Source organism: Poecilia mexicana, unplaced genomic scaffold, assembly GCF_051168715.1.
Source record: "Poecilia mexicana isolate PSO_F unplaced genomic scaffold, ASM5116871v1 scaffold_16, whole genome shotgun sequence".
NCBI lineage: Eukaryota > Metazoa > Chordata > Actinopteri > Cyprinodontiformes > Poeciliidae > Poecilia > Poecilia mexicana.
In genome coordinates, this window is record NW_028263385.1 from 480,276 (window position 1) to 492,883 (window position 12,608).

Below are 12,608 nucleotides of genomic sequence, written 5' to 3' on the forward strand. Positions count from 1 at the left end.
TTTGGACCCTTTGAATACTGCAGACAGCTGGATTTGGACAGTATCTGATTTTTCACCATTAGCCTTGATGCTATAGCATTCAGTATCAAGGCTAATGGCTGATTGTTTGTTTCTGCATATGCTGCAACTTATTTTTGTTTCAGGTGAATGAAATCTGTAGAAATCTGCAGAGAGCTGCAGACCTTATTGCTGTTCGGTCCAGAGCAGATCTCAGCAGACTGACAGAGCTCCTCTTTGTTTTTTTTTTTGTTTGTTTGCGTTTGCAGGACAACTTTTAATTGTGGTATTGATTTGTAAAGTTCAGTGTTGGTCATCTTCAGTCTGCCTTGTGTGGCTACTCTCATCCATAACAGACAGATTATTGTTTCCCATTCAGAGTTGTCTCTTTCTCTGCCAAACCATGAAAATGTTTTAGTGGAAAGAAACAGGTCATAAGGTTATATCTGAACCAAATGTCAACACTGCTCAGTCTGAAATGTTGAGTTTCTGGTTCAGTGTCACTGAAGCTCACAGCTGCATTTGGTGCTAAACTCAGTGTTTAACAAGGCAGTTCATGACGTAGAAATAGTGGTCATTGTGGAGATTTGTTGGCTAGAGATCATTTTTGAAAATTAGAGTAATAATGTTTCCCATAAAATGTGAAATTAATTTATCCATCTTGGGCATTTGTTTGTTTCTGCTTATGACTTTTGCTGTAACGTATTTTTAGTTCAGATTATTTTGATATCATTAAAATTCTTTTTATATTTTTTTTTTACTCTGCAGCGGCTGTAATTATTGCAGCACCACCCTTTGTTTTACAGAATAGTAGTAAAAATATAGAGTGGCAACAATTGTGATAATTGATATGATCGTCTCATTTGTTGTATCCCAAATGAGGTTGTTCCCTCAGTAATAAGTTGTGCAGAGATTGATCTAAGCGAATGCTGTGGCTGTAATGGAAAGTCTGAATATATGAAATAATGAAAGTCGTAATAATCTATTTGCCAAAACATTTTGGTGTTAAATGTGATGCCATCAGTCTGATTGAGCTGGAGACAGAGAAAAGGCTTTGTCTGTTGTAATGAGAGTGTTCCTGAAGTTATGATAAACTAAATGGTCAAGGAGAAATTGAGCTGAAAGGCAAAGCTTTAGATTTCCTTATTAATTACATTTCAGTCCTCATCATAGCCATGCAATAATAACTGAAAGAACAATATCCTGGGAAATGACAAGAGTTTAGCCTCAGAAATAGGCTGAGTTGATCCATTTTCTGGGATGATTCCAGAGCATGAAGAGGCACTAAACCAGACGTTTTCATTTTGTGTTGCTGAAATGTTCATGCGTGTTGCATTTAAGGCCACATTTGCTGTTATGTAATCTTAACATACTTTTTTACATCAATGCTGTCATTGCAGAAGTGTTACTCCAAGTCCCAGCTGTCATACAACCTCAGGCCATCAGAGAACCTTTGCTCATTTTAACTTTAATTACCTTTAATGGGGATGTTTGGGATTTGATTGGTAAAATTACACTTCTGTAAGCCGTTTTTCTGTGTTTTATATACTACAAAAAGAAAATGTTTGTATGACATGTTGTTATGTCTCTCAGCTCTGATGTAGGGGGAAACATAACATTTAATCCTGGAAGTGGGTGGAAGTTTGTGCAGATGGTAAAGGGGAACAATGACAACCAGCAGGACTAAAAGCAAACAAACATTTCAGCCCCAATAAAACCCTTCACTGGAGGATGTAATAAGACACAAGCTCACTGATGTTCTTTTATAATTACCCTCAGGCTTCTTGTTTTTATGATCTCACTTTCTGAAGATGAACCCACAGAAATGGTTCAGACTGTGGTTTATTTAGGATGGGGGGTGCAGTATTTTCACAGTGTGTTCTTCACCTTATTGCACTAAGATGTGAGAAACCATATGTTTCTCTCAGTGCTTCTTCATGGGTTTTTTTAATTGATATTAGTTATGATGTGTACATGCTGCTGGCACAACCTTTAGCAATGTTTATTAACACTTCCAGTAAAGTAGCAGACTCTGATTATTACTGCAGGGCAGCTGTAGAGAAAGTTCAAATGAGTCCTTACCATGTGTCATTCATGCCCTTTAAAATAAACTGTGTATTTGCTTTTAATAAACTTTTCTGAACATTTTGCCATGGCTTTGTAATCAGTTTGTGTCCTTGACTTTGACTGGGCCATTGCAAGAACGTCATTATTTTCCTGCTTTTAGTCTTTGTGTGCTGTTATTGGTGCATGTCTGATGTCCAACACCTTTTTATATCACAACTCTGGAGACCGAAGACCGTCGTCAGCAGGTTTAATGACCTTCAAAAGGGTGAAACTGAAAACAGGACCAACAATATAATCTAAATGCAGAACACTTTTATACTGAATTTCTGCTGGATAACATCATAAGTACATATGTTTGCATGAACATGCACTCCTGACACCATCTTGAACAACTTTGCACATTATGGGTAATTTGCATAACAAAAGGATTAATTTTACAGTCAAATAACACATCATAGGGCTATATCTAGCACAAAATAATGTTACAAAATTATTCCTTTAGTACATACAGGCAACACAACCTTAAGCAAAAGATAAATGCAGTAACTTTCTCCCAACAGCCATCACTGTTTGACACTGCTGTTCAATAAAGTTTTGGTCCAGATAAAAAAAATGGTTGCAAAGTTGCAACATCTGAAAAAAACATATGAGGGCAGACTTTCCCTCTTTTCTGTCCTATCTGTATGAAATTAGTTTCTGGATGCATATCATTTGAAACTTCATAACACAACACTTCCTTCTGTGTTTAGGATCATAGACCTGCTGTTGACCCAGTTTGGGCCAAACTTCAGAATTGCATTTAACTCTAAAATACTTCAGCATAGAGAAAAGTTACAGATTTACTCAGAGGCTGAAGGTGCCAAAGTCACGTGACTGTAAAATTAGTCCAACTCATCATCCCTCCATCGCCGTGCTCGACAGTCTGGATGAGGTCTTGATATGCTAATTATGGTCTTCAGCAAACATGCCAGTGTGCATTATAGCCAGACATCTGTACTTTGATCTTCTGTCCTGAGGACATCAATTCAGAAGGTTTGTGGTTTTTCCAGATGGAACTTTACGACCCTCTGCCGTGTTGATTTTAAAGAGAAGAAAGTTTTGCCTTCAGCCTCCTACAAACAAGCTGTTCTATACTATTTACTTGCTGGGATTTTTTTATCTATACTGTGATTAGATTTAACATTTAGTGTGCAAACACATAATTTTAGGGTAATTTGCTGGGAGTTTTTCTTTTAGCTCTGCATGGTTAAATCTACTGGGGCTTGCACTCTTACCAGGACTTTGTCTCTGCCTTAGCTGTCTTGTTGTCTAAAACCCATTTTGCTTTATGGAAACAAAATTGAAATACCCATAAATAAATGTTATACATAATTTCGTAGCAATGTTTAGTGTTATTTTAACAGCACTACTGATAGTTGCTACATTTGAGTATCCAAATAAAAATGAAGCTTTTCTTTAATTTTTTTTTATTTTATTTGCAATAACCACCTCTTTTTGGTCAAGAGAAGTCTGGATGCGCAGTTAGAACCAAGAGTGTTGGGACAGAGATGTGATGCGACTCACTGGCACAGACTTCTTTCATAATTATAATTATAATCTGGACATTGTTTACGTCCAGATTTACTGTTTGGCTTTTTCTTGTGGAGAATAATGTCGTAAAAGTCGGATGAAACTCGTTCGGACTGCAGATGCTTTGAAAACTATCAGATATCAGTTTTACTTTTAGCCACCTTGAAAATGATAAAAAATGTTTTTGGATGTCTAAAGAGAGAGACTGGTTGCAAAATGTCATTGAGAAGCTCTTTCCTTGAGATATAACTCATTTAGTACAAATTGCTAGAGTAGTTATGTATTTCATTGCAACCTCCAGCAATATGACAGCAGAAACTTTCCCCTGAAATATTGTACCTTTTAAAGGCCGTTTCTTGTATTCTGCATTTCCACTGGAGGTGTGGGAGGGAAAAACATAGCGCTTGTCGTCATTTGTTGCACATTTTTAAAGAGGAAAGTCAAGATTATCGATCGTATTTTAATGTAAAGACCCGCTTTATATCTGATGTAATATGTATTTTACAGAAATTTCCTTCGCTTGCCAGTCATCCAACATACAGGTGGCAATTTACTGCTAGGCTCTGAACTTGGATAAAGAGGCATTGGCACAGTTACTGCAAACTCTGTCATGGTAGATTTTTTTTTTTTTTTCCCCCGTGTTTGCGTGGGTTGCAGAAAATGTTAGAACTGCAGACAGAGAGAGACCAGCAGGCTCTCAGTGAAAAGATTGCCATTTGGACAGGTAAATGAAAGGCAGAGAAGGGAGAGGGCCGAGAGGATAAATGAGGACTACAGATAAAGGTAAGCATGGAGAAAATGGAGGGCTCTTCAGTCCGAACATGTCTGAGCGGGAGGGAACAAGATCAGAACAAGAAGAGGGCAGAAAAAGGGGAAGAAATTGTTGGGGGAAGAGAGTCCGAGGAGGAGAGAGAGATCAAGGGCTGAGGAGAGGTAGAAGGATGAATGCTCTGTTTGAATTATGTAAAATACCTGCGTGGGAGAGAGGAGGTGTGTGTTTGAACATCATGACGGAAAAGCAGACAGAGCAATGAGATGGATGGTGTGATTTAGACGAGAAGTCAGATCTGGAGTCTGAAATGTAAGAACAGGAACAAACAAATGTAACCAACCTGTGTGTAGAATTGATCTTCGGGATAAAAACGGCAAAAACCTGCAGATGTGGAGAGATGAAGCGGGCTTTGATTCTTTCCTGCTGGATTCAGGAGACTGGAAATGATTCTTCAACCGGGGCTGTTAGCATGCCACCCTGTGTTTATTAGACAAGACAGCGACTTGTTCATACGTGGGGGAATGTGCCGCGACATGCTGGTTGCTTTTCATAGCTGTTCATATTTAAGATGCTCTGGCAAAAGCTACAATCATTTTGGGACACTCTTTTTTTTTTTTTTTAGCAGGCTGGGAATTTGTCAGTTTATTTAATTTTTTCTAACAGCTGTTAGATAAATTTACATGGAAATTTGCAAAAAGATATTTCTGCTTCCAAATGATGAACATTAACATTTCCATTATCCAGTGGAAACTAGCAGATGGCTTCCAGTCGGTGAATCATAATGACTGGATTTTCCTTTATTGCTCACATTTGACCACATTTGCAAAGCTGCAAGTTTGAGTTTCAAAAATGGAAAGTGAAATCATCAAAGTGAATCAAGAGAAAGGAAAGAAACAATGTCTCTACATAGATGCACTGAATGTACTTTGAGACAACACTATGAAACTAACTCAGATATGCTCTAATCATATCTTAAATGATTGTAACAACTTCATTTTTATTTATAAAACCTGTGCAATGGAAATGTAGTGGTGGTGCTGCCTTGCAGAAAGAAGGTTCTGGGTTTGAACTCTGACCTTGTTCTCGGGTTCTCTCCAGGTGCTACATGATAGCTTGTCCTGTTTTTCTCTTGTAATAAAACGGTGACTTGTCCAGTGTGTAGCCCGCCCCTCACTCTGTGATCCCACATGGATTGTAGAAATCAGATAAAAAAAAAAGGTCCGTTCAACTGACTTCCTTCTATGCTTTAACAGAAAACCCATGCTGGTGATAAACATATAATTTGTGGATACTTTCCAGCACAGTCAAAACACTCAAGTGAGGTAAAAATATAGCAGCTGTGAATTTGAGACTCCAACATTGTCGATGGTCAGCTTAGTCATTTATTATTTATGTCAGAAACTCTTTCCATGCCGTTTTCTTTCAGTGTAAAACTAACAGTCACCTTGGTTTGCATACATCTGTCCAGAAATGAGAAATCAGAATACCAGAACCACATTTTAAGGCTTATTTTTACTCAGAAGGGAGGCTGGAGTTTGAGCTTGTATACAGAGAATGAAGGATGTAAAACTAAAGTTTTATTAACCCCGAATGCAAACATTGTCCCTGTTGTATTTCTTGTGTTGCTCGGAGGTAACAGTTTCTTTTGTCCTTTTCACATATAAAACGGGAAATATGTCTTGTTGTAAGTAAAATTATCTGCCAGTGGAACCAGAACTTTTTCATCAATATTAAGTCATTATCGACTTAAAACAAGATCTTAAATCTTGCTGAAAAGTTACTTATAAATTCATTTTGTCTCATTTCAAGTCTTCTAAGGTATTTGCACTAGAAAGTAGAACAAAATGTTCTTGACAAGATTTTGTAATTTTTGCAGTTTATTAGAAGGATAATGATTAATATTAACACACAAATCTGTGATGGTTTATGGCATAATGTACTACATTATTACATTGTCATTTCTAAAAAACAAGCTAATGATCATTTTGTGATAACCGGTGCTAAGTGTAATAATGTTACATATGCAGCAAATAGTATTTCAAAATGTAATCAAGGATTTTATTGTGCTTTGTGTTGATTATTGCACAATGTGGTTTAATGATGTTTTATTACGTTATTATATTGCGGCATTTTAAAGCTTTTGGAGGTTTGAGTTGGTCAAGACAAGCAAGTGGTTGGTTTTTATACTTGACTCATCCCTTGGTGCAGTATTCTCTGAAAATGAGTCTTCAGAGAGGGATCATATAAATGCAGGTGGACGTTGCTGCACCTTCCAAATCGTGATTTGACATGCAGGCTCTGCGTCAAGTTACAAACATCTGGAGGTAACCAACCAGGCACTGCGTCACGCAGGGCTGGACACGGCGCAGTTTGGGTGTGTTCTCTCACTTCCAGTTCAAACACACAAAGCTAATCCCTCTGTTTTGATCTTCATTTGGTTTCCATTACGTTTCTCTGTCCTTCAGTTTCCTTCATACAGTGTATAACACCAGGGGGGTTGGCTTCCACGGCACAAAAAACACCTAAACACCGTCAGAAGGTTGAGTTTTTACTTTAACTTGTCACTTGGACGTTGAGACCAGTAGAGCTATTTCTCATTCTTTGCTGTGACACATTGACTGGCTGCCATAAGAGTCACTTACCTTTAGGAAACTGATACTCAGCGCTGACTTTTCATTGACCTTCCCTGTATTTTGTGGACTGAGGATAGAGGCTGGTGCAGTGATGAAGTTGCAGCTGTTAAAAATTCACCAGGATTTGGACAGAAGGTCATTGGTTGGCTGTGTGTTTCTGTGTTTGTTTTCCACAGATTCACACGTTATCTCCCAGCTGTCGGACAGCACGGTGCATTATGTTGTGACTACCTGAGGAAGTCGATGAGTGCTTTGTTTGTTTGATGATCCATTTTATTCATGCATCTTGCGTTTCCTCCTCACAAAGCACCGAAGTTAACGTTCGCCTTATCAGACATTCAGACAGGAAATCTATCACTCTGAAAGTCCAACACCTACTCTGTCAGTGTGAGATGGATGTAGGTGTGTGGAAGTTTGTGGTTCGCCCTGCAGTTTGACCTTTTATGGGTTTTTTCTCCGTCCGCCTCACCTTTGCACTGTTCAGCGCTCATTTTCAGGCAGACATGCGCTCCTGTAGGTGTTTGTTTTCACACCGCCTCTGGTTTTCTGCCGTGTTTGCGGTGCATATTTAGCACCCTGTCCTGTCGACGTCAGACGTGGTCTTACCTGCGGATCTCTGCTTGTCCTTGCAGATCACCGTGCCCGGAGGAAGAGCATAGCCACTGGGAAGCAACCCAGCATGGAGGTCCCTCCCACTGCCCCCCTTCAACCCTTCCGACAATCCGTGAGTAACCCTCCCTATCCTCGGCCTCGCTCGCTGCCTCCGTCCCTCTCGCTCTCCCTCCTCCCTCCTCCCGCTTTCGGCCCATCTCAAACATGTGGCAGACGGGTCAGCGGCACCCCGCCTCACCCCTTCCCTCTGTCCCTGGCCGTCTCCCCCTCCATCACCTTTTGCCCGCCGGCGCAACCGCAGAAAAAGGGCTCCAAGAAAGGGTCGGCCACGCCCCCGTTGCCCCACTCGCTGCCTCTCTCTCCCTCCCTATCCTTCACCCTGCCTCACTCGCCTGCCGCCTCCTCCTCCCCTCCCTTCTTGTACTGGGGAGGAGACTGGAGGGCTGCCGGTTCGAGTCCAGTGGCGGGAGGAACGTTTATCGAACCGCTGCCCCCTGTTGAGGTATGTGACACTGAGATACAGGCTGTTTTCATTGCTAAGGCAAAAAAAAAAGTTCTTGTAAAGGCATTATTATACACTGGGAAAATACATATTGAATATTTCAAACATATTCCAACATATTTTGAGAGTAATTTACCATGTGTATGAAATATTTAAACCAACATTTATCCAGGATGATAGTTTTTCTCATTTTATTTTAAAATTATTATCTGTATTCAGCTTAAAACGTAATCTGCTCTGAGATGATGCTGCTGTAATAGAAGATACATTTACATTTTGTATTTTAGCTAGCTTCAGACTGCTGGTTTGGACACTACTGTAAAATCTAGCAAGCATTGTTTTCTTCAGAAATCACCGAAGACAAACTTTATTTCTTTGGCAAATTCAACCATAAGAAAAGAAAAGGAGAAACGTAATCAACTTTTTTAACCTTCTGATTTTATGACAAATAAATGTGTTTATGTTGCAGTTTATTTTAGTAATTCATGCTTTCCCTGTTGTTGAAATTAATTATTGAACCTTCATAAAATTATGGTCTAAGTCATTTTTTGCCAAAAATGATTTTTTCTTTATTTTTTGCCAAAAATCATCTTTTGGCAAAAAAAAAAAAAAAAAAAAAAGCGGTGGTGTTTTTTTGTATTGTTGTTGCCAAAATCACTTTTGGCAAAAAAATGACTGAGGCTATTATTTTAGGAAGGTGACAGAATATAAATGTAGATATTTATTTTGCTCATTGACTAAATTAAGCATGATTGAGCATAAGTCTCACTGCCAGACAGAAGCAAAGTGCTTCCAATGTGATGCTTGGTATGTGTGGGATATGCATAATATGAGCGTCTAATATTAGAAATCTGCTACTTCTCATTTTTTTGCTGCATAGTTTTTGCATTTCTCCCATTGGAGAGAATTTTGAGCTTTAGGCTCAAACTACGTCACACAGGACTTTAATTTTTATTTGATTTATCATGACCAAACCTGGGTGAAAATGTCTTCAAGACCAACTAAAACATATTTAGTCTGAGTCACAAAGTCTTTGCAGTTCAGATGAGTGTGTGAAAAGCATCAAACCATGTTTAGTTTTAAACAAGCAGGGCTTTGCACTACAAATGTCAACAGATCATGAGTGTTACATCTGACTGTACAGTCAAATCCTAAAGCCTGGGCAGTGGAAAAATGTGTTTTATTTTTATTTTGTAGAGTAATCAAATGCAAACTAGTTTATTTGCAGCAATATGCTGTCGATCTGCTACAGGAGGTCCTTCCTGCCCATAGACCCAACATTTTGAGTTCCAACATTTAATTTTCCTTTGGACTGATAAAGTGTTTTTAGATCAAATTGAATATTATACAGAGTTTATAATAATTAGCACTTTAACAGTCGCATTACCCTGGAAAAATATACATTTGGAAACGCCAGTCAGGTAAGCCTGTGAACAAATCCAGCAAAAATTACTCCATCAATCTTGAGAGGCAGAGAACCTTGAAATGTTATTTTTATTTTAGCAAAGGTTATGTGTAAAAAATGAATGCAGCCATTGTCAGAAAAGCCTCAGAAACTGTAGAAAAACAATTTCCTGGACTATTGAGAAGCACAAGGCGAGACGTCAGAATGTGTCATCCAGAAAACTCCAGGAAACTTCAGAAACGACTCTTTCTGAGGAATGTAACTCAGGATTGTGTTGCCACTAGCACAGAACATAAAGTAAAGACTTCTAGACCTTTTGATTTTTTCAAGACAAAAACCACAATAAACGGACTGAAATTCCTGACTGACTCCTCCTTCCATTTTGGAAAGCCATTTAAGCAGAAGAGAAAGTTTGATTTCTACCATATCTGCCCAACAACACTGCTGTGAATAAGGAGTTGGATCAAACCTTTACCTAAGTTTAACATCTTTCATCAATCCAGGAACAATTTGGTGATGATCTTTGGACTTTACAGCTTGAAGGAGCATTTTGTCATAAGGCAATATAAAAACCCCTGAGAACCTGTGATCAGTTCTCAAAAAGCAGGTGAAAAAAATGTCAGCAACCTGCGATCAACTCCAAAGTGTGAGACAAAAATAGGTCACCATCTGTCAGAGTTAGAAAAACGGTTCAGCTCCCGCTGTAAACTTTCATTTAAAACCTTAAATAATTAAAATGGCAAAACACAACATTTTCCTGCACTAAAAACATTAGATTTTATGATAAACGCTGAAATGAACAAGATTGAAAGCAGCTTGACTGCTTTTAATGCAGCTCTCCTGACCGCTGCTTCAAAAACGGGTCACGATTTCACCACCAATGTTTGTTATTGGTCTTCAGGTGGGAAATATAATTTTAAAACTTCACAAAAATAATTCAGTGGCGTGACGAGCAAAAAACACACCAGAGCAAAGACAAGAAGCAAAACTGTTTTAAATAATAAGCATAAAGCTGTCACTGTTTCTGTCTCTCTGCTCCATATTAATAAACCAATAATAATCTTTCAAGGGAATTTCAGTTTTATTAAACAATGTCTGTGATTGTTTTTTAAAACATGATCAATAAAGTTAATTAACAATGTGATGTTAGATAATAATACAGCATATTGGAATTTAATGAAATGCACAATTTAGTCCAATTTATCAGGAGTGTGTAATTAAAGTTTTATCTGAAACAGGTTTGTAGGGATATGTTGAATGCCTGGAACTCTGTGGAAATCGTGTTGCAGTTCGCAGAACGGCAGCCGGGCTTTTAAATGCTGATTTGATGTAAATGCGAGTCGTAGTAAAAGTCAGAACATAGACCGGTTCTTTAAATGTCAGCGAAGGGAAGTATTGAAACACGACTTCTTATTTATCCTTCAAACTGAGATGGAAGCTCAGTGAAGGTGGAGCAGGAAGCGATGTGTCTGTGGACGGAAATAATCTGTTTAGTGTTTTATTCATAGCAGCAGGCATCACACATGAAGGTGCTTACAGGAGCGGTTTAAGTTTTTACGAGCCCTCCGTGTCGCTCATGTCCTCTCTCTGTCATCCATCCTGCTGTTTTGTACACTGTTTATATCTCAGAATAGGATAACTTGTTTGTTTCCGATTAGAAGCGTCTAATTGCTGCTCATTCATTGTGGCAGAACTGAAAAGGCTTTGGATGCACTTGAAAACCGCTGAAGCCGGATAATCCATTAAATGAAATGCAGAGCCTCAATTTGGCTGCAGAGTTCGGAGTGTTTGTCATTATTTCACACTGGTTCAGATGAGTGTTTGTTATATAAATGTTTTAGGTTCTGTGAATTGGGTAATTTAGCCCGAAGAGCAGCAGGGGAATGATGAACATGTTCTGAACTGCTGTGGTAAATACAAAGTGCACCTTTTTCTGCTGGTTTCTGCTGGTTTAACTTGGAAATTACCTGCTTTATTTGACCCAAATTTTTCTCTAGCTATTTAACAAAGAGGAAGACAAACTGGAGAAGCTGTGTGGAAAAGTGCAGCCTAACTTTACGCTTTGCGTAGCCCGGTTGATTCGCTCCAAAAAAGTACATGGATAAACGTCTAATTCACTTTTTTTTTCTTTTTGTTTTTGCGACATTTCAAATTTTTGCTTCAAATTTGCATGATAATTGGATGGAAACACGACTATTATGTAAAAGCTTATTCAGTGGACCCTATTTCTGATTCATAAACATTATTATTTAATTCTTATTGATTTCTCTCCTCCCCTACTTTGCCCTCCCTCATCCAGTCCTTCTTGACTTTGTTATATTATTTTAAATGTATTTTACTTTAGATATGTCTCATTGCTTGAATTTTGCTTGATATTGTGAACCAATTTTGTCCTGTCAGTTAATAATTGTGATGTTGTTACTAAAAAATCCAAAGTAAAGTATTCTGAAAAAAAAAAAAACGTATTCAGTGGAAAACTTTTAAAACAGCTAGGTCAGATTATGCACAGTTCAGAGAAATTAAAAATGTCCATCTTAGACTTTACAGACCTTAATTAATGTTTGCATAATTAGAAAAAAATCATAACAACTATAGCTGATTTGGAAGAGTTGAAGGGGAAAAAACGTGTCGCATGAAGATTTACTGTAGGTTCAATCTGGACAGACTCAGACGAGAACAAGAAACAATTAAAAGATTTAATGACAGCAATGAATAACAGTTCTTTGGCGCTCGGGCCCCGGCAGCTGATTTGAGCTGAGATTTGATGTGAACTCGATGAACATCCCGATAACTGATTAGGGATGCTCTCCCCCGGGGCCCGACACTGGTGGTGGTGGTCAGGAAGGGTTCCATCCTGGAGAACCGAAGGATGAGGGTGGAGATGGGGAGGTGGTGGGTTGAACGCAGCTGGGAAGCGTCTGACGGTTTGGGTGTGGATCCTCTTATGAAGAGCCTGATTGCTGATTGAACATGCAGGGTGAGGTCCAGGCTGAGGACGGGGATGAGCATGACGTCAATGGGTGAACGGAGGGGGCGGAGTCTTCCAGCTTG

General features: G+C 38.8%; 1 protein-coding gene across 1 annotated transcript in view; it reads left to right on the forward strand.

Annotated features, from left to right (window-relative positions):
- The window catches only part of syngap1b (synaptic Ras GTPase activating protein 1b), a 123,713-nt gene that overhangs the window by 63,245 nt on the left and 47,860 nt on the right, over positions 1-12,608 (forward strand). Inside the window, exon 5 of the mRNA XM_088013934.1 lies at positions 7,671-8,152. Coding sequence (XP_087870060.1) covers positions 7,671-8,152 — 482 coding nt within the window. The remainder of the gene's footprint in view (positions 1-7,670; positions 8,153-12,608) is intronic.